Consider the following 23,059-nt stretch of genomic DNA (forward strand, 5'->3'; position numbering starts at 1 on the left):
AAAACTTTTAATTTTGAAAATTTTAGGACATGACCATGGTTTCCTATTACAAATTTGCTCTATCTGCTCTAACTCTTGATTTCATCATCATCATCAGCGGGGCAACAACTGGTATCCGGTCTAGGCCTGCCTTAATAAGGAACTCCAGACAACCCGGGTTTGCGCCGAGGTCCACCAATTCGATATTCCTAAGGGTCTGCCTCGTCTTCTTTTTCTGCCATAGATATTACCCTTATAGACTTTCCAGGCTGGACCAACCTCATCCATACGGATTAAGTGCCCCGCCCACCGTAACCTATTGAGCCGGATTTTATCCACAACCTGACGGTCATGGTATCGCTCATAGATTTCGTCGTTATGTAGGCTACGGAATCGTCCATCCTCGTGTAGGGGCCAAAAATTCTTCGGAGGTCAAGAGTTCGCAATTCTTATTGCTAAGAACCCAAGTCTCCGAGGAATACATGAGGACTGGCAAGATCATTGTTTTGCACAGTAAGAACTTTGATCCTATGGTGAGACGTTTCGAGCAGAACAGTTTTTGTAAGCTGAAATAGGCTCTTTATTTAATATTTTACAATAATGAACGAATACTTTTCACCTGTATATTCCTCTTAAACTTTTCTGATTCTGACCAGTAATGATCATTTTCAAAATTACCCTTATAACAAGACTTACGGTTTCGTCCAGGGCAGAGGCAACTCATCAGACGCTGCCTCACCTCTGCCCTGAGAGCAGCGTGACCGAAGTCCTTACAAGGTGGTATTTGTTCCCCTTTATTTATTCAAAAACACGTCATGTGAATGAATTATAACGAACATAAATCCGCCTTATTACGTTTAGAAATAGCGGGATTTCCACTTTTGCTGAGATTTACCATCTTAACTCCTTTTCTCCTTTTATATTAAACAAACCTTAGTTTGTATGAATGGTGGCTACTTTACTTTCCACAGTAAATACAAGACCCCAAAATGAGTCACAATGGGTAGTCCAATATTCCTGCTATTTTCGGAACTATTTATATCGTCGATGGAAGCAATTATTAAGACAAAAGAGGACAGGTTAAGGGTGACGTATATAGACGATAAATTCGCGGTGGTGGAAAAAGGGAAATTGCAAAATGTTAGTCAGCATCAACAGTGTCCACCCTAACATAAAATTTGCCGCTGTAGTTTGTCAATATCCCACAGCTTCAACCGATTTGAATCATATCTAAAACGATTCAATATTCAGACAATTAGACAACAAGGAGTCGGCATTAAAGCGAAAAGAACCACTGACAATAGCCGATTCTAAGGGTGTCTACCTATGATTGCGGAAAAAATCTATATTGAGCAAATGAAGCGGACGTCACCTAAGCATTATATGAACACTAAAAGAGATATCTAACAGCGAACGACGTGTCATTCAAATCATCGGTAGCGATACATGTAGTTAAGAAAGAACAAAATGTGTGCTATGATAGGCAAGGAGGAAGAGCACCTTAGACACTTGAAAAGGAAAACTTAGCTAAACTAGTTAACATTGACGAAGGAAATTGTCCTGCATGATTATTGACAGACATAGGAGCCAGATTGGAAAGTTAATTGTTTGTAATGAGAAGTGATTAGTTTACTCATATATAAAATTTTAAATTGAAGCACACAAAGTTAGTGGTAAATTTATTGAAAAGGCGAATAAGTTGCGACCGAAATATATGTTTATGCATGGATAAAAATTATTTTGGAAATAGACCAACAGTTTTATCACAGTCATTAGATGATCTCAAATGTTAGGAAATGAGATGAGAAATGCAGATTCATCCTGGTGCAGCCAAGATATCTAAAAGTACTCTCTCTCACCCAGGATGCAAGGTAGCATAGACGTGTACATTCGGTTGGGGAACCTGTAAGGCAATTTTCGCTACTTTTTTTGTTTTTGGGATAGTTCTCTCCTCGTGATTGACGATAGTGTACCATTCGATAGGAATTCAGGAATTTTCAGGGAACATCATTCGATTTTGAAATCATGGGCAGATTTGATCAAACTGGCTCAATTCACGGCTTTGCTAACGTCTGGCAGCTTTGCGCAACACAGTGGATCTCTTAATTGATTGTGCCATTTTGCTTAGTCATAGGCCTGATCTGTATCAAGCACTGTTTCGTTTGTTTGTTCGTATCCCATCAATCTTATCAAGTGAGTTATTGCCAGTGCGAATTACATGTTCATACTATGGATAACGCCTGTTTTCGATTTCTTTATAAAATATTTGCTTTATTGTAAAAAGCGACTATTGGGACACTTTTAAAGTGTTCATTCTCCTATTGCAATGCTTAGTTTGGATGGGATGTTTTTGCCTTTTAACTTTCAAGATAACATGTAAACTTGGAGTAGTACCGGTGTTTTAGGATGTATTAAAAACAGATACCCAATATAAGATTAGAAACTTAGTCTTAAACCCCATCTTAGGAGGATAGATACCCTTTGTTGTAATCAAAAACTTTTGTCCGTTAAAGATTCCATTATTTTAACCGCCAGAGATTATGCGTTTCATTCGCATCCTTTCAGCGAAACTAGGCAAGCTACCAAGTATCTTTCCAAATCAGCTTCATTCAATTAGGAACAACTGACTATGTTTATATGGTTTTATCTTTACTTTTGAAACCGAGTTTTTATTATCCCGTGAATAACTTTTAGTTCAATTCCACTTTTACACTTTACAAATATGATTAATTAATTAATTAATTTCTCTTACAGGTAAAACAAAAATCTACTGTGCAAAATGTCAGAAGAAATGTTCCGGTGAAGTGTTACGTGTCGCCGAAAAACATTTTCATAAAACATGCTTCCAATGCTCGACATGTCAAAAATCATTAGCCACCGGTGGATTTTTTTCAAAGGATGGCGCCTACTACTGCATTCCGGACTATCAAAAATTATATGGAACGAAATGTGCTGCCTGTAAAAATTATGTTGAAGGAGAAGTGGTTTCTACAATGGGTAACACGTATCACCAGAAATGTTTTACATGTAGTAAATGTAAAAAACCTTTCCCGTCTGGTAGCAAGGTGAGTACTACAATGATTTGATTCAGTTGTAATCTTTACTAAAGAAATATAGAATAAAGTATCGATAATGGCCCCGCTTTTAAGGTATTGTAATCGATGTAATGTCCGCCCCACTGAATTTACATGCAATTTTTCAAAAATTAGGCTCCATAGTAAAAAGCAATTATTAGGAAATGCTTTTGAAACTCGTTCAACAAAGAATGAGTTTGCTCTCAGAAACTTAAAATAAATATATATATCTAGTACGTTATCTGGGCGCTGCAATACAAACAACGAGATCGGCAAATTTACTGTTAACAGTTACAATCAAACATATTTCCAATTATCTATTCAATCCAAAGAGTCGATTATTAACTGTTCAATCGATTCTTCCATGAATTTCATCCCGTATAAAGGAATAGTATGCATATGATTGTTACTTGTCCTTTGACAGGCATAGTGCGTCCAACATGCCTACACGACATCGTACAAGGTCCGCTGAAATATGCTTCAATTCCTCCCAGGACCTCTCAAGAAGCCCGCAATCCTCTACCGCTCTGCGCCAAGTAATTTTGAGGCGACCAACTCGTTCGCCATCTTCGGAGGGTGGGCAATCCACTGTCACTTCTACCTTCCGATCACATCGCGTACGGATGCCAGGAGTGTGTTTCGACAAAGTTGTTCCTTTGAAATAGTATTAGGCCAGCGTATTCCATCATGTATACTTACCATATGCTACTCCCACATAGCAACACAAAAATACATTAGCGCAGAACAGTCTGATGTTGGGATAATTGCGTTTCCAGATTTTAGACACGGCAGCGGAGCGGATCTAGCGCGGTTACTACGTCGTGCGATATTTAGTTCGGTGCCAAGGTCGGCTAAAACTACGCTTCCTAGATATAGAAATTGATCAACACCTTCGATGATTTGTCCATTAATGTAGATAGTAAGATTGCAACATAAACGATCTGATTTGATATTTGTTGGCAGAATCTTATCATGTTGCATACGAGCATTTAAGGAGAGTATTTCAGAACTCGCTTTGCCATTAAAATTTTCATTTTTACTATGCTATCACCTTCAGGAATTCTCTTGTGGATTACATTAATTTTCTAGAAATATTCTCTGAACATGCTCGCTAGTTTGTACTAGAATTTCACATTCGGTGTCGAAATTGTGGTTACGTTTTGCACACAAGCAGCACTGCTTTCTGTTCGTACTGGGGAAAACGAGTAGGGTACGAGGGTACTGCTATTAACTTTGTCTGCTAAGCTCTCTTAAATATCATATAATGTCTTTGATCGTAGTTTGTTTTTACGTAGAGCATCTTATTCTTCTTACCCCTTTGCCCCGTTCATTTAGATGGAGTTTGCCAGTTTTATCCGTTACAGGATTGTTCCATTTTGAGTCGAAAGGCTTTTAAATCCCCCTCCAGAGTATGAAAATATTGCTATTTCGGTCTTCTTCTGGGGTTTTCCACGACTTTGACATTCAAGCCAATCTTAGTGAGTCCTCGTCAGTGCGGATTACATGACCATGATGCGTCCAGTTTGCGCTGATGCGTGGAGCAATATCATGGCGTAGTTCAGTGATAGTGCCTCTTCCATTAGGGTCGGTCGGAAAAAAATTTTGGACAAGTTCGAGATCAGTTTTGTTGTGAGATGTTAAGAAAACGTTATCTGTATAGAGCAGAGTTCCATAACGAAAACCAAAAAGGAAAGTATGAAACTGACAAGGACACAGGGCGGTATATCAAATATTTGCAACACTTCTAACTTACTTGTTGGGTCGTGATGTAGTAGTTTATCTTAGGGTGCAGGTTCCTTTTGCACTAAGGGTTGTCACAATAAAGAGGCCGATGTTTCTCCCGATATTTCTCCATGAGTGACCACGCAGAGTATATTTCGTCAGTAGTTCGGCAGTTCCTGAAAAACTCCGCTTGGTTTACGGTAATTTGATCAATTTTCCGTATACGTTCAAAAAATTCACGGTATGGGATAACAAATGAATTGGGCGGTGTTCTTTGTTTCACACAAAACCTTGTTAGAATCGATTCGATGTCTATCTGTCTGTCAGATCCGATTTACTCGGAAATCGTTAAACTAATTAGTGACAACATGTGATCTGTGAATCCCTTTACATACAGCGCTATTTTCTGTTGAGTTTAAGGGGGAGCCCCCTATACATAAGGGACCCACCTCCACGTTTTTTTCACGTAATATGGTCGCCTGGGGTATCATATGAAAGAGTTTAATTAGTACTTTTCGAAACTGATGATATTTTTGCTAACACTCTTTTCGGTGCGAAGGCTGAGTGCTTGAGCGTCGACCTGTCGATACCTTTACCCTGGACTCGAATCCCTGTGCATCATGGGTGTTTGTATTCGCCTTTGTGTTGTCCTGCTTGAAACACAGTCCTATTAAAAATACAATAAAGGAATATGAAAAAGCGACTTTGGAGCACATTACAAGAAACCGACAATCATCGCGCGTAGGTGGATGGATGGTACACATTGAGAAAAGCAATTTGAATTGATGTGTATTGTAATTCAAAATTATTGTCGTCGTTATCATCATCATCATAAACGGCGCAAAAGCCGGTATCCGGTATAGGTCTGCCTTAATAAGGAATTCTAGACATCGCAGCTTTGCGGCGAGGTCCACCAAGTCGATATCTCTAAAAGCTGTCTGGCGACCTGATCTACGCCATCGCTCCATTTCAAGCAGGATCTGCCTCGTCTTCTTTCTCTACCATAGATATTGCCCTTATAGACTTTCCGGGTTGAATCATCCTTATCTATATGGATTAAGTGACCCGCCCACCGCAACCTGTTGAAACAAATCTGATCCACAACCAGACGGCCACGGTATCGCTCATAGATTTCGTAGTTATGAAGGCTACGGAATCGTCCGTCCACATGTAGGAGGCCAAAAATTCTTCTCTCGAAACCGGCCAAGAGTTCACAATTTATCTTGCTAAGAAACTAGGTCTCCCATTGTCTTGGACAGTAAGAGCTTTTTCCTATGGTGAAACGTTTCGAGCGGAACAGTTTTTGTAAACTGGAATAGACTCTGTTGGCAGCCAACAACCGCGCGCGGATTTCATCATTGTAGCTGTTATCGGTTGTGATTTTTGATTGATCGTGGTCGTTATGATAGCATAGAAAGAATTCAGAGCATTATTTTCAGAAACGTTTAAGAGTCTTTTAAGAACTGCGTTCTTGATAAGGCATTTTGACTCGAAGATTAGAGAGTTTCTTAGCTATCTTCAACTACTAGAAGGTTTTCCTTCAAATATGAGAATAAAATAAAATCTTCCATTTTTTTCCAATGGAGTTTCAGTTAGTCTTTGCCGTATCTAGGTTTTTTTCATTTTATTTTATTTTTACAATTCCACAATAAAACTTGCATAATCATGGCCCACTGATAAAAGGAAGCGTTAATCTTGGATCAAATGATTTTCCCCATATCTTCATTTTGTCTGGTCGTAAGGTGCAAGCAAACGAAGCAATTGAGGATTTATTGCTAAATCATTTACTGAATGTCAAGTGAATAACATTCTGGCGCTGAGCCTCAAGTTTATATGATATCCATCACTGGATTTAGAAAAAGAAATAAAAGAGCGTTCACAGCTATTACATTTTCGCAATTTTTCCCATGACCGGCAATATCTGTAAAAATATTTATTGTCCATTCAATACTAATAGGAAATTGCGCTTCGCCATTATTTTGTGTTTATACATATTTACATTAGAAAGAATGGAATAGAAAGTGAAAACGCATATATGACGATAATGTGAGTAAAAGCATTTTGGAAATGCGAAATCGGAAGTTCATAATGATCTCGTTTTGTTTTTAAACAAACAAAATCACGCGCACCCTCCCGCTGTCTCATAAAAATTGATCATTCAGAACACTGTGTGGAGGTTACTTATTACTCTTATTACGTTGCGAAAAGTTACCAGGGAGAATATATTTATCTTATTTTTATAGATTTGCACGCCTGAATCTATAATCAATTCCATTCTTCGACTTAACTTTTCATGCGGTACTTACCTATCGTGAAAGTGATAGTTTTCAATTTCAAATGGATACGATCTGCCAAAGTTGAAAAAGTTAGCAATTATTTCATAATTCGATTGAGTAATATTGCTTGGGCCTCGGTTCTAAATTTAAATTTTAATTGGAAGTTCATAACATGCAATGTCGGTCGGTATTCATATGCTTGCCAGTTATAGCGAATGTGAATATGTAATGTCAACAGTTCTTAGCGGGAAGATTTATTTATTATTATCAGTTTCGATTCTTCTTCTTCAAACGATCAGCAGATTCTTGACGTAGTTTGGTAATATTTTTTGTTTAGATTATTTGCTTTAGTGAGCGCTGCGTGTGATTTATATTTTAGCAAAAACTAGGTGTTCATAGTCGTTCCATGTTTTATTAAAAACTTTCCATTATCCCGGTTGAGAATGCTATTGAGATTGAGGCAAGGTAGAATTAAGGCCAGACAGGTTTTTCTTGTGGAGCATCAATAACTTTGCTTCGGACTGCAAGTGCAGACCTCAGGTGTTAATTTCGTATTAAATATTTTTGCGTTTAAATTCTACGCCCAGATCTGATATTAGGCTATATAACGCATTTTTGCATAATTTATTGTTGCTCCTACATTAGACTTCATAAAGTGCTGCGGTGTATGAGGTGTTTTCATAAAATACCGCAAACAGTCGCTGCTGCATGTTCAAATATATTCTTCTTCTCTTTGCAGTTTATTCATTACAGTCGACGTTGCGCAATAGAAGTAACCTTTAAATAAAGAAATTCGATTTCAAACTAAGAACAATACTCAACCTTCATTCCTGTCGATATAGCATTGATATCCCATCTGCCTTCTAAGGCTTTTATTGGGATCTTTGTTGAAAAATAAGTTTGCAATTCATTTAGCTTATCTGAACCTCTTTCTTCTCTTTGTTCTGTTGCGGTTCAGTTTCGGGAAGTGAGCATTGCTCACAAAATCAACTTCATCACAGTCACTGTAAAGTTCTAATAAAAACACTAATCTATATCGAATATATCACTCTATCATCTACCCTCGATTTGAATTAGATGATGCAAAGGCTGGCAGTTCCAATTCAAACAGAAACGAAGAAACACAAAACATGCATTTGTAAAAGAATATTAACCGGAATTTTCCAAGACATCAATGTTACAAATCGGTTCAGGAAAGGAGTTTGATACATTAGCGTTGATACCTCTTATGCACATTATGATATAAACACAAAATAGTCAGGATTTCTTCGGAATTAAATTTCTGTTTATTACTTGTAAAGAAACAATTTGTTACGGTTCACTGATAAGATAAGAAGAAGGAATAAACAGGCTTTTGTCTGGTTTCTCAGAACATGAACACAAACACTAGAGGACAAAAAAAAGTTTGTTTGAATTCCTAGTGAACTTGGACCCTCTGTTTCTCTGGCCATAATCGCGTTTAGAAATAACATGTAATAAACAAGTCGGGAAACCGGAAGCTGGACGCTTCAGGTACGAAAGGTTTTGTGTATTTCTTAGTACGTAGCACGTAATATATGCATATATTATGTGGGAATATCCACTTTCGGATGATATTGACATTTATAGTCTTGAATTTGCGAAGAAGCGACAACTTTGACGTATTATAACTTTGTTAGTAATAGTGCGATTTCCACCAAACTTGGTAAGATCATGCTCTATGTTATACCCTATATTGTTGCGTGGTCCTAGCATGAATTTAAGGGGGGTTCTGCAGCGAATTACTAAAAATTATAGTAATATACTATTATTAACTTTATTTATGCAGATATCAGTGTGGAAGGTATTTCGGAGCCCAGGCACCATATAGTGGCAGCCTCCTGATTTTTTTTAGATTTTTCGGTTGGGTAGTTTCTGAGAATGGCCCCCGTAAAGGAATGGTCACTTTCAACCACCCGCACTCCCGACCCTTCCAATAAATGTAAAAACTAAGACCAGCTTCAAAAAGTACTGACTGAGACCTTTAATTTGATACCCCACATGACTATATTTGATGAAAAAAAAATGTACACCCCCCTTTTGCATGTATGGGGACCCCCCCCTTAAATTCGTTGTAAAAGGATGTAATTCACTGTATGCGTGAGCGTTCACAGTTCCCAGCTTTCCACCAAATTTGGTGTCAATCTCTGCAACCGTCTCCGAGAAAAATGCGTGTGACGGACAGACAGACAGACAGACGGACAGACAGACAGACAGACAGTAAACCGATTTTAATAAGGTTTTGTGTTTACACAAAACCTTAAAAACCGGTAATCATAACATTTTACAATATGAAATATAGGTATTCAGTCTAGGCCTGCCTTAGTAAGGAACTCCAGACATCCCGGTTTTGCGCCGAGGTCCACCAATTCGATATCCCTAAAAGCTGTCTGCCGTCCTGACCTACGCCATCGCTCCATCTCAGGCAGACCCACGCAGACTGTACATCTCGCGTTGTTTCCCCATAATGTCACTATCGTCAGCGTAGGCCAGTAGTTGGGTGGACTTGAAAAGAATGTGCCTCTTAAGTGAAGCCTGTTTGGTATGGATCACTTATAGCGGAGAATATCTTATAGATGGTACTCAGTAACGTGATACCTATATAATTTCTTCATTGCGTGGTATCCCCCTTCATATGTATGGGACAGATAATGTCTCTTTCTCACTCATCGCTACAATATGCCCATTTTGTCGGAAATCAGATTTCCCTTCTTGTCTCGACAGGATGAGCATCGAGGTGGATAAGGCTTCATCCTGTTGACTTGTTGGTAAAACTTCCGCGCCTGGTACAGCTGCTCCCTGTGCTTTTCGAGTTCATCTGTTGGTTCTCCCAGGCTTCCTTCTTCTGTCTGTGAAGTCGCTTCGCCACTCGACGGAGTTCATGATAAGCCTCTGCGCGTGCCCGCGTTCTTTGAGAATACAACATTACTCCGTATGCAGCACTCTTCCGCCGCTCCAACTTTTCTTGCGAATGGGGCCAGGTATGTTTGTGGCGGTCTCAATGATAACGCTCTTCAGGTACTTATGAAGATAATTTGATTGTGCTTCATCTCCAGGACATCTGTTAGTTGCGGTTTTTGGGGAAACCATTTCCCCTTTATAGGTGGTTACGGAGGGCTTTCTTGTGGGTGGATTCAGTATTCACTCCCATATGATTGTCAGCGGGGATTATAGGCGGTATTGTAATTCGATCCCGGAGCACTATGCCAACGAGATAGTGATCCGAGTCTATATTGGCTCCCTCATATGTTCTGACATTCATCAAGGCTGAGAGGTCGCGGCGTTCAATCAACATTTGTTCAGTTTGGTTGAATGTGGTCCCATCTGGATGGGCCACTTCCAGCAACCATTTTTGGCGATACTGCTAACTGCATAATCTGCTGCTAAGTGAATAATCCGCAGTTCGTTATCATTGGTATCCTTATGTAAGCTATGGGAGCCGACGTATCGCCTGAATACGGGCTCCGTCCCTACTTGACTGTTCTCTCCAAGTATGATTATGATATAATACTTGGGACAGGCTTCGAGGGTCCGCTCAACTGCCTCCTAGAAGGTATTCTTCTCCGACTCTGCAGTCTCCTCTACAGGGGCGAGAACTTAATGAGGCTTATATTTCTAAGTAAGCAGAATGCATAGCCTTCCGCTTATGTTTTGAAAACCGATAACACCAGGTTTCATTTTTTCGCTGACTAGGAAACCTACTCCGAGCACATGGTTTACTCGATGGTCACTATAATGTATGTAGTGACTCTTCTCCAGGAAACTAGTCCCTATCCAGCACATGCAACTTTGTTATATCAGCCTTATATTGAGACAGGGTATTGGCTAGCTGCTTAGCAGCTGTACAGGGAGTGCACGTTTCGTTAGAAAATGCGTAAATCGTTGTTCCGTTTTCGTTGCCAGTTTCGTCATTGCAAAATCCATTCTGTCCGTGGCTTCGTTACTTGGATTTTCCATGTAGGGTTGTCAGCGCTATCCAACCCCCAACCTGGAGGACCAGTTGGTACAATTTGTCCCGTTTTTAGGCGCGGGGAACTCGCAGCTTTTCGTTAAGAGATTTCCGCGATTACCACGTCGAGATGGAGATAGATAGGGTTTGGTAGTAAAGTTATTGATGTTGGTTTAGCAGACGTTTCCCATGTTTTATGCTCCATCGTGAGAAGCCTGGAACCTATGCTACCCTCTGACCGCCATTTGAGATGGATACTTCGACCATTTATTGAAACGCAAAGCGAAACCCAACAAAGCGATATGCAAAATACCGGCTGTTTGATTTATGATTATGTGCAATACAGATGAAATACCATAGTCACGCGCTAATCTATAAACGCTTTCTCTCTCACAATTACAGCACCTAAACTAGACACTAATGGGAGTTCAGTCTAATTATATTAATGTTGTGCTATCAATGAAACCTAGACGAGACAAGCACATTTATATATAAAAAGGAAAGCTAACGGATAAGCAAAATATTGATGATCAAGGGCGCAATAACCGGTACCCGCTCTCCATCTGCGTTAGTAAGAATCTCCAGCCATCACGGTTTCGAGCCGAGGTGTACCAGTTCGATATCTCTAAACACTGTCTGGCGTCCTGGTCTGTGCCGCTTTTATTGTCTACCATAGATATTCAAAGTAAATAAATCTTTGGGAACTGCGAGCAAAGAACGGTTCCTGCACAAAATTATCTTCAATCGTAAAAGTTCTGCATTTAATTTAATGGAAAGCAAAAGAACCAGTAAAATGTTCTTCTCCGTTTTTTTAAGATAAATGGAAAATTGTTTTTGAGAAATGAAAAAGTAGCAACAGGCTGACGTATCGATTATCAATAATCGAAATTTGCCGGTCGGTCAGAGAACTAATAGCAAGAGATTCATCGAAAAGTGCATTAGCTCCTTGCAAGAATTCCCGAGAAGACTCCACTTCTAATCCATTGTTCTTTGCCATATAGTTCTAGGACGACGCACTCGTCAGTCATCCTGATATATTCAATTCAGTTCCATAGTAAAGATAGTAGTGGGCTTCTTGTCCTTGCTTAATATGTGGTCTATCCACTGCCACTTCCGCCCATTGAGAAAGACGTCAACGGGTTTTTGGCCCGTAGGCGTACAATACATAATTTTTCATTTGAGATTGATACCAGAGTACTTTGATGACAAGACGATCACTTTCCTCGGGTTGCTTCCATTTAGTAGTACAAAGAGAACATTGGTGTAGAAGCTCACAAGTAGTTGATCCGGAACATTTTAAAGATGTTCGACCGCTTGACCAGTTCGTATCTGCCTGCTTTAGTAAGGAACTCCTGACATCCCGGTTATGCGTCTTATCGTTATCTGCCGCCCTGACCTATGCCATCGCTCCATCTGAAGCAAGGTCTGCCACATATTCTTTTTTTACCATAGATATTGCCTTTATAAACTTTCCGGGCTGGATCCACCTCACTCATACAGATTAGGTTGCCCGCCCACACTAACTTGTTGAGCCGGATTTTATCCACAACCAAACGGTCGTGATACCACCTCATGTACGGGACCAAAAATTCTTCTTTCGAACGCGGCCAAAAGTTCGAAATTTTTCTTGCTAAGAGCCCAAGTCTCCGAGGAATACATGAGGGCTGGCAAGATCATTGTCTCGTACAGTAAGAGCTTTGACCCTATGGTGAGACGTTTCGAGCGGAACAGTTTTTGTAAGTTGAAATAGGCTCTGTTGGTTGCCAACAACCATGTGCGGATTTCGTCATCATAGCTGTTGTTGGCGCTGATTTTCGACCCTAGATGCGAGAAATTTTCAACTGTCTCAAAGTTGTAGTCTCCTATCTTTATTGTTCTTGTTGAACCAGTACGATTCGATGTTGGTTCTTTGGTTTTTGGCGTTGACATTGGTACCATGTTTTTTGTCTTGCCTTCATTAGACTGTACATCTCGGGTTGTTCTTCCCATAACGTCAATATCGTCGGCGTAGACCAGTAGTTCGGTGGACTTGAAGATGATGGTGCCTCTCGCATTTACATCGGTATCGTGAATCACTTTCTCCAGGGCCAGGTTAAAGAGGACGCATGATAGGGCATCTACTTGTCTTAGACCGTTGGTGATGTTGAGTGGTTTCGAGAGTGATCCTGTTGTTTTTATCTGGCATCGCACATTTATCAGGGTCAGCCTAGTCAGACTTATCAATTTCGTCGAGATACCGGATTTTCTCATGGCTGTGTACAGTTTTACCCTGACTATGTTGTCAATGAAAAGATGGTGCAACTGATATTCCATATTCCAACAGTTTTTCCACCATTTGCCACAGAGAGAAAATCTGATCTGTTGATTTTCCTGGAGTGAAGGATCTTTGGTATGGGCCGATGATGTTGCGGGCGGAAGAGAGCTATCTGGCCTAGCAAGATAGGTGTAGTTGGTCGCTTCCATTTTTAATCAATTCATCTGTAATTTCATCGGCTCCTGCGGTCTTATGGTTTTTGAAATGCACGGCCTGTTTCTTCCACGCTTGGTGGTGGCAGTATCATCATCCGTCTGTACCTTATTTCTTATTGTTTTTTATGGCACTATCACTGGTTCTAACACTTTTTTCGAACAAGAAAAGTCATTGTTGCTTATATTATTAAATTATATCGGAAAGGAGTTATCATTTAGTATTAGTTCAGATTTACTGAATTTGGAGATTTAGATATAGGTTGAAATTGCAAGTCATTAGTATATTTTCTGCTGAAGTTAATTTTAAAGAAAATGTCCTAAAGGGTGAAATGATAAGCTAGCATTAATCAATTACATCAGCAGCTTGATCGCTACTTTAATTCAATTAAAAACGCACGCAAAGTTCTATTAACATACTTTTCATTTCTTTTCAGGTAACAAACACGGGCAAAGAAGTCCTATGTGAAGTTTGCGTGTCGCTACCCAATGCTGTGAATCAAACACCGCAAAAGAAACAAGTAACTTCGACGAATTCACCACAAAAGGAAGTCTCCTCGATCAGTCCAACGAAAGCCACTGCCCATCAACAAACCCAACAAAATGCTCAACTCAATACGGCAAATACAACAATCACTAAAGATTATGATCCGAACGAGTGTGCCGGTTGCGGTGAGCTACTGAAAGACGGTCAAGCATTGATTGCTTTGGATCGTCAATGGCATATTTGGTGCTTTCGCTGCAAGAGTTGTAGCGCTGTGCTAAATGGTGAATATATGGGCAAAGATAATGTCCCGTATTGCGAGAAATGCTATCAGAAATCGTTTGGTGTTAAATGTGCCTATTGTAATCGTTATATTAGTGGAAAAGTTCTGCAGGCCGGTGATAATCATCACTTCCATCCGACATGTGCCCGATGCACAAAGTGCGGCGATCCATTTGGAGATGGAGAAGAGATGTATCTTCAGGGAAGTGCTATTTGGCATCCACGTTGCGGACCAGGCCCATCGTCGGAATTAGGTGCTATTATAAATGGTGGTGCTGCAAATGGAAATTTCACGGATACGGAATGTGATCGTATGAGTACAAGTGCTATGAGTGATATGCACGTAAGGAATAAATTTGATATGAATTTGCATTAAAAAAAGGTCTGAAAGTACATCAAATGAAGGAACATTGAAACAGTTCATGGGATGCATTGCAACAATAACAAAAACGGAATCAAACACACAAATGAATTTGCAAGCAAAGTTGTTTGCAGAAAGCCTAATTTCCATAATTACACAAGGAAACTTCCATTATTCACCCCGATGTCACATACATTGTTTCGTATTCTTGTACTACTAACTCATTCCAAAGAAAGGCCGATTTTTCCATTTGATGTACTTTTCCTGGGACTTTTACGTCAGGGGTTTGTTTGTACGGAATTAATATTCTTCGCTTTTGAGATTTATGATTTTTAATAATTATTAGCATTTATTTTACTCATATTGTTTTGCCGCATGTGTTTTACTGTTTTCGTTTAATTCGTTTTTAGTTTTTTTACTATCCTTGCGCTTGCGTTGTTTTTTCAGTTTTATATGAGATCGAGAACACCCAGCATTAGCGGTTCGGTTTATTCGAGCAGAAAGGTTGGTAGAATTGAGATGAGTTCCCGTGTTTTTGTTTAGTAATTAACTTATTGAATAACGTAAGTTAGAAGGGTAAGAATGCTACAAACTATTTGGTTACCGTCAGGAATTTTTTTAATGAAGACTGTTCGCGGATTAGTGGGCATTATTATTTGAAGATTTTTTTACATTTAAAATATATTTGGGTCACATGGAATGCATGTCTGTATGCTCGTTTTGAATATTTTGATTATACTTTATCGGACATTATGGTTTTTCATTCATCACTCTTGGTATCAAGTGGACAAGCATCAATAAATCCCTTCCAATATCTTTCCAAAATTTGCATATTTCGAAAGTTAAATTAATTTTATATTTCAAATTAGTTTTTTGCGGCTAAAAGAGTGGTTGATATCTAAATTTCAGTTCATTATTCTTTTATATTGAAGCCATTCTCCAGAGACAATTATATCATTTTCATTTGTTTAATATTTGCAAATCTTCTACTTTCTTTAATGTTTCAAAAAGTGACTAATGTCAGAACGTACCGATGTAATGTCACTGCAATTTTCTATAATACCATTTTTCCCTGTCCTTTGTTCATTTAACTTATTTGTGCCACGCTAACTCTAATCTTTTCTCATGTTTAAGTGGGTAATGTTTCTTTTGTGCAGTTCTCATCCTGCAAAGTTAAATTTATAGAAACTGGGCATTTTTTTATGTCTTCGTTAAAATTTAATCACACATTTTCAGTACCGAACCGTCAGTCCTGGACTTATTCTCCGTGAATATGGTCGTCATGGCTATGGCTACGAAGACATTTCACGTATTTACACCTATAGTTATTTGACCGATGAGCCACATTACTTGCGAAAACCAATCGATCCTTACGATAAACCACCAGTTTCGCCACATTTCCATCGGCCAATAAATTCAGGTCCTGGTGGAAGTCGGCCCCCGTCACGACCACAATCACGTAATAAGAGTGCAATGAAGGTTCTAGTCGATGCAATTCGATCGGAAACACCACGACCAAAAAGTCCAGCAATGAATAATGAAGAGCCGATCGAATTATCACATTATCCTGCAGCTAAGAAACCTCCGCCAGGAGAAAAACCGAAAATTGAACGTGATGATTTTCCAGCACCACCGTATCCATATACGGATCCAGAACGAAGGAGGCGATATTCAGATTCATATAAAGGGGTACCTGGTTCAGATGAGGAAGATGAAACCGATAATAAGGCAAATGGCGAAGCGATCGATCAGTAAGTTTTCAACTTCGATATTTTTGATAAGAGGCGAGACATTTGAATTTTATTTGCAGGCGTCTGAAAAAAGAAGAAGAGGAATTGCAGAAGTTGAACTCTGGAATAGGTTCTGTCATCCTTAAGGATCTTAAGGAACATGCAAAATATCGAAAATGGAAACAACAGAACTTAGATCCACGAAATGCTTCAAGAACTCCATCGGCAAGTAAGGAGCCGGCTTATAGGCTAAGGTGAGTGATGTGTATGTTAAATTTTGTTACAAATTGCTAGCGGGAGAAAAGTTCAATATATATCACACGAATCGCGCCTTTTAATTTTTTTTGTTTGAATTTACATTGACTAAAGGTCTTCATTGAAAGACATACATTTTTTGGTATTTGGAGGAAAAAGTTTTGCGTGTGTTCGAATCTATCATATTCCATGTTTCGAACTTTCTATTTAAAATTGTTTAAAGCAGAAATTAATAAATAAACCCACTTTGGTTTATTTATAGTTTCTCTGTTTATATTTGTTGACTTTTTATTATTATCAAGTATTATTACTGAATCGAAAAGTGTAGTGTTGGACTCTGACCGTTAAAATCACCTTTCCTCAGAGGATTCTCTCCACAACTTATCTACTTGTATAATCATAACATACTAAAACGGGTTAAATATCTGCAAGGCTACTTTATCACCTTTGCTGCTGCATGTGCGTTCCAATTTTGAGAAAGTTGTAATTAACTGCGACGCATTCTTGCTCTTTATGCTCCTAAACAAAACACAAGAGAGAGCGTTTCGATTGAATGGAAATGTTTTGTTAAGCTGTTACAATGTATGAGACGATTGAGACGTTTTTGGGCTTTTTCCAATTGTTATTTGATTAATAACTTTGCACCCAATAGTAGTCCTAATTCATCCTAATTGAAGAAGTTGGGTTATTTAGCAATTTTCGTTTCTTGACCTCCTCCTCCAAAGTATCATAGAAACCTTGTACAGCTTCTCTACACAATCTTCGTGCTTCGTTTATGTATTTAGAAGCAAGTATTTTCCTTAAATGGTCTGCAATGCAACTCGGCGCCCCAAGTCTGTTCAACCCAACAATGCTTTATTTTCATTAATGCCGGAAATTACTTCTATGGTGCAATCTAACAAAACTCTCAAAGACTCAAATTATCAGCATTTTAAATTTCAACCAAATTCACAAATGTTGAAAAGCCCGCGCCATATAGTGTGACGTCAGAACTCGAGCCAAGAGACTTCAGTAGCCCGGCAAATGGCAGTTACTTATAAAAATATAAAACTGTCAATATTAATTTTCCGCGTGAAATGCTAAGGAGGTCGATGTAGTAGTAACAAACACTAAACCGGATGCCTTCACGTAGGTAAAGATTCAAATTGCTCGCTCGATGATGTCATCTCGTTTTCTTTTTCGCCTCGTGAGAATTCAATTTTTAAACCATTATCATTAACAAATGAGCGTTCCGAATTGGTCTTTTTAACGGACATGGTAATTTGGCAGATGAAACTACTATTTCGGCGTTAAAAAACGTATAGTCACTTTCTAACGCGGGGAGTCTGTTGATACCAAATTTGGTGGGAAGGTAGGAACACACGCATACAGTTAGTGACATTAATCTACGTTGAATTTAAAGGGGAGGAGGGTCTCCATACATGCAAAAGAGGGGTTGCATTTTTTTAAATCGAATATAGTCATTGTGGGTATCAAATGAAAGGTTTTGATTAATACATTACAAAGCTGGCTTCAGTTTTGACATTTTATGCACAAGGGGCGAGGGTGGGGCTGAAAAGTGGTCATTTCTTTCACGGACCCATTCTCCGAACCTACCTAACCGAAAAATCTAAAAAAATCACGAAGCTGCCAGTATATGGTACCTAGTCCCCGAAATAACCCCATATCCCATATCATCTGTTCAAATAAAGTTAATAATAGTATATTACTATAATTTTTAGTAATTGGTTGCAAACCCCCTCAAGTTCATGCTAGAATCAGCAATATAGGCTATAATATAAAGCATGGTCCACCAAGTTTGGTGGAACTCGTACTAATATAGGTCAAAGTTGTCGCTTCAGTGCAAATTCTGACTTTGAATGTGAGTAGCAAGCGAAAGTGAATATTATGATATAATATATGCAATTACATTACGTGGTAGATACTAATAAGACAACTGTCCACTAAAATGTCTTTATTTAAGGAATACACAAAGCCTTTCATATCTGAAGCGTCCAGTTTCTGGATTCTCGACTTGTTTAAAATTTTGTGTGAAGTAAAACTTTATTACAATTGATTCAATGTCTGTCTATCCAAGTCCCTCCCTCCTTGAGTCACTGTCCTCGCACAGGCCCAAATCGAGTAAAAGGTAGCCCTTTCTCAGAATGCTAACACCATTGAGAAAGGACGCCGCTTTACTCCAATTCCGTTAATCAATCCTGTCCACCGGTGCCTAAAAACTCCCTTTTTCCCGTTTCCCAGTACGGAGTACTATTTTGTGTTATGTTTGTTTAGTTTGTTTAGTTGTAAGTTATAAATTATTCTTAGGTTTAAGCACATGTTATGTCAAATAAGCACTGACATGCACCACCTTTTCACTTTAAAACATGTAACCGGCTAGGCCGGATATCTCCGTAGGTTAGCGTTACATACTTAATTAGTCACGCTTGAGCTTTTAAGTTATTATTCCTTTTGTACCGCACATGTATTTCTTTTCTTTGCTCAATAAATAAATCTGGATCTGAATCTGTCTATCCAAGTTCACAAATATGATAGGTATATGTGTAAAGTATCTTAAGCCAAATATTTTTTGTCACCAACCTTTTGAATGTATGAAAAAATGAATCTGTGAAGTGTCTGTTTTTTTTTTAAATTATTAATTATGATTTTATATGTCTACAATCCAAATTTCGAATTCCTCATACAAGCACTGGTCGTTTGGACTATCGTTGGAAATCACAGATCATGGGTTTTTTTTTGCGTGCGGGGCCAAGTATTTGAGTGTACCTGTTAAATGTCAAACAGTAGTTTGGAATCATACTTCTTCCACATCTTCCCCAATAACAATCTCCTGTGAACAATAAGTTCTTACAGTTTTCTGCCTTTTGTTGTTAAGGAAGTTCCTTGCAACTGCCACACAATATTCTTATCTTATCTTCCTGGGAAATTCATTACTAATGTGGGCGCGAATTTGCGTTAGATTTATCGAATACGCCTGCTTCTATCTTATCGAAAAACAAGACAGGAAAAGCATACACTAACAAATTGCTTCATTTAGCCAAGTTCGATGTAAAACGGAACAAAAATGATCTTGTCTCATCTAATAACTACTGGTTCATTCAGTATTGGGCAACACTAGCTTCAGAGCTTTACGTTTAGACCTCTCCTTCTGTGTATAGTGTCTCTTCCGGGCTCTTATATTTTCCTCTCTCTTTCTCTCTCTTTCTCTCTCTCTCTCACACACAATAATAGTTTCTTATAGTAAGAACAACATTTTTCCTATCCGTTATTTCTTGGCATCATGAAACCAATCGTTCCGCCCCTAATGTTGCCTCCGCGATGGTTTTAATAACATTCTTTTCTTATTCTCATAAGTAATTGGCGGATTTATTTTCCAGGAGTTATGGGTATTAATTTCTTTTCCAGAGTGGAAATGTAAGTCTGCGCCACTGTTCTTCGTACAGTGTAGATATGCGACATTGATTGGTGGCTTTCACTTAGTGTTCAGAGTCAATTCGCTCCTCAATATGTACGGACATCGAGGATGCTGGAGATCCGCATGTTCAGATCTGGTCGATCTTGTTGTAAGTTCGGCTATCTGGAGATCCCTTTTGTGTACGTACCTACGCGGCAAGAGTGTGGAGCTTACAATCATATCCATATAGAGGCGAACTCAACGAGTCGTTATGCATTGTCATTGTTAGCCTTGTGAACGCTGTGTTATCCTGTTGTTCCTTATTGCATATTTTCATTTGCAATTTGATCGTTATCCCCAAGCAAGATTTTAACGTTCAGGTCGACTGTAGAATTCATCATATTCTTCAGTGTAAGCATGCACGTCTACTAGCTATAATTTGAAAAATTTTGTCCGTATTCGAATCGCACACTTCAGTCTATTGCAGCTTCTGAAGTCTGATTATTTTATAGATTTCTTCATCAAATATTTGATACAATTATTGGTCGTGTCTGATTCACCACTGGTCGTTCTCTCGTTCCGCTCCTATTATTCTCCCGAGAACTCTCCTCTCGAAGGTATTGACCAGTTTTTCGGTGTTAGGGCCCATGTTTCTTTCACATCCGTAATGCACAGGTCTTGTTATGAACCGAATTTGGCGTTTTATTTCGTCCACTTCATTTTCATCTTTCGTCGGTTGTGCAGCTAAGCATATAAAGTGGTCTATATTTACCAAGTTGTAATCTCAATCATATTTTGTCTGCAGGGCGCCATTTTTCTCATTTGCGACATATTTTACGTCTTGTTTTCGTTAATTCGTAGACAAACTTTGTTTACTGTTTGTCGAAGTTTATAAAAATTTCCTTTGTTGAAGTGAAAAATTGCGCGATGGTATTTATATCGTCCACATATGTATGTGACGATAGTTCAGGAATTATAGTGCACCAAGAGAGTAGTTCGGTTTGCGTGGTCGCTTCTATTGATTCCGTCCGTTCCGAATGGTGTCTTCGCCTTTTTTGGCAATAAGGTAATGCGAGAAAGGGTTGCCCGTCCTTCGCGGGGTAGGGTACTATCGTCGTTAGAAATTTTGAATGTCATAATTTATGAAAAATAATCCAGTTATGCTTGTGATACTTCAGTTGCATAAACAATCCCAATGTATAAGAGAATTTATTTCAAATTCTTTTTAGAGCTATCAAGAAATGACCTAAAATCTTTTGGGCTGTAAGTGGTCTGTAAGCTTTCGATAGGTCCAAATTTCCTGCTCCACCATTCTTTTCAGGTAGACTAAGATGATGTTGGCTTAATTGTCAAAAAGTCTATTCGTAAAACAATGTTTTGGGGGACCATTTCAATCCTTACAAACAAATATTGGGTTGGGGAAAAAGAAATGTCGTATTTTGTCAATAGATGGCGACACCTAAACATACGTGCTTATTGCATCCGGTCATACTATACGGCGATTTTAAGACGATAATCTGCGCTACAAGTGTCTCTTTGACAGTGTTGTGATAGTACGTTCCAGTCTCAAGTTATAGTGCGTCAAAGATGGAGTCCATCAAGCAAGAAATTCGTCATATTTTACGTTTTTACTACCTGAGAGGTAAAAATGCAACGAAGGCGATACACCCCATACTGGTAGGACAATCGCCGTAGAAACCAATAAAATCGTTGAAATCATCCAAGTAGACCGGCATGTGAGCACTCGCTCGATTGGCCAGGAACTGGGTAAGGACCATAAAACCGTTTGGAATCATTTGCAGAAGATTGAATTCCAAAAAAAGCTGGACGTTTGGGTGCGACAAGAGTTGAGGCAAAAAAATTTCTTGGGCCGAATCAACACCTGCGATGCACTGCTGAAACGGAACGAATTCGACCCATTTTCGAAGCGGATGGTGACTGGTGGATCAGGTACGATAATCTCAAGCGAAAAAGATCATGATCGAAGCGCGGGGAGCCGGCCCAAACCATCGCCAAGTCCGGATTGAGGGCCAGGAAGGGTTTGCTGTGTGTTTGATGGGATTGGAAGGGAATCATTCACTATGAGCTGCTCAACTATGGCCAGACCTTCAATTCGGTCCTCTACTGTGAGCAACTCGACCGTTTGAAGCAGACGATTGACCAGAAGCGGCCAGGATTGGTTAATAGGAATGGCGTTGTGTTCCACCGGGACAAGGCTCGGCCTCACATATTTTTGATGACCCGCGAGAACCTACGGGAGCTCGGATGGGATGTTCTATCGCACCTACCGTACAGTCCGGACCTGGCACCAAGTGATTACCATCTCTTCCGGTCCATGCAAAACGCTCTTGGTGCTACTAAGTTGGCCTCAAAAGAGGCTTGCGAAACCTGCCTGTCTGAGTTTTTTGCAAATAAGGAGGGGGGATAATGAACAAAAGGGCGCATATTTAACTTAAATCGGATAATTCTAAGTATGTTAAATAAAGCGTCAAGTTTCAATCACAAATACGACATTTATTTTTCCCCAACCACATATATTGTATTTTACTGACACAATTGAATTTGGCTTTGTGTCGTCTTCTAGATAATTTCAACAGCTAGTTGAATTCTAGGTTCAAGGTTCATTACACCCTTAAAATTGCGTTTTATACTTTAAAGAAATGAAGGAATAGTATATGTATTTCGGGGAAAATCGAATGAATATTTTTAATACTTATCTATAGCGCAGTAGAAATTTCAAAGTATATTTTTCTCTACAGATATGAATCACCAGTAGGAGCATCACCGTCAAGGAATTTAGATCATCAGAAACCATTCTATGAAGATGAATATTTTGATAGGTCGACCAGCTATCGAGGATCAGTGGGTCGATCGTTGGGCAACGCTCCAAGTTATAATGGTATGCATAGAATAAGTTAGTTCTAAGATACTACACGTAACAGGGATGAGTAACGGATTAGGTGACACTTTATAAATGTTTCAGTCAGTTTTTTGTGATAAATATCTAAAGTAATAATATTTTACAAAATAAATACGAAAATATTTCTAGAAAATTGATACTAAATCCTA

The 23,059-nt window shown here is 39.0% G+C and overlaps 1 protein-coding gene across 5 annotated transcripts in view; it reads left to right on the forward strand.

Moving 5' to 3' along the window:
• LOC119653051 (actin-binding LIM protein 3) overlaps positions 1-23,059 on the forward strand; it is a 55,493-nt gene that overhangs the window by 21,270 nt on the left and 11,164 nt on the right. For 3 of the 5 annotated variants that reach the window (XM_038057520.1, XM_038057524.1, XM_038057521.1), the window contains exons 2-7: positions 2,734-3,044; positions 13,922-14,593; positions 15,059-15,115; positions 15,848-16,362; positions 16,422-16,595; positions 22,750-22,889. In XM_038057520.1, coding sequence (XP_037913448.1) covers positions 2,734-3,044; positions 13,922-14,593; positions 15,059-15,115; positions 15,848-16,362; positions 16,422-16,595; positions 22,750-22,889 — 1,869 coding nt within the window. The remainder of the gene's footprint in view (positions 1-2,733; positions 3,045-13,921; positions 14,594-15,058; positions 15,116-15,847; positions 16,363-16,421; positions 16,596-22,749; positions 22,890-23,059) is intronic. The other 2 variants (XM_038057522.1, XM_038057523.1) reach the window with 1 other exon arrangement.

This window comes from Hermetia illucens, chromosome 3 (genome assembly GCF_905115235.1).
Source record: "Hermetia illucens chromosome 3, iHerIll2.2.curated.20191125, whole genome shotgun sequence".
Lineage (NCBI taxonomy): Eukaryota > Metazoa > Arthropoda > Insecta > Diptera > Stratiomyidae > Hermetia > Hermetia illucens.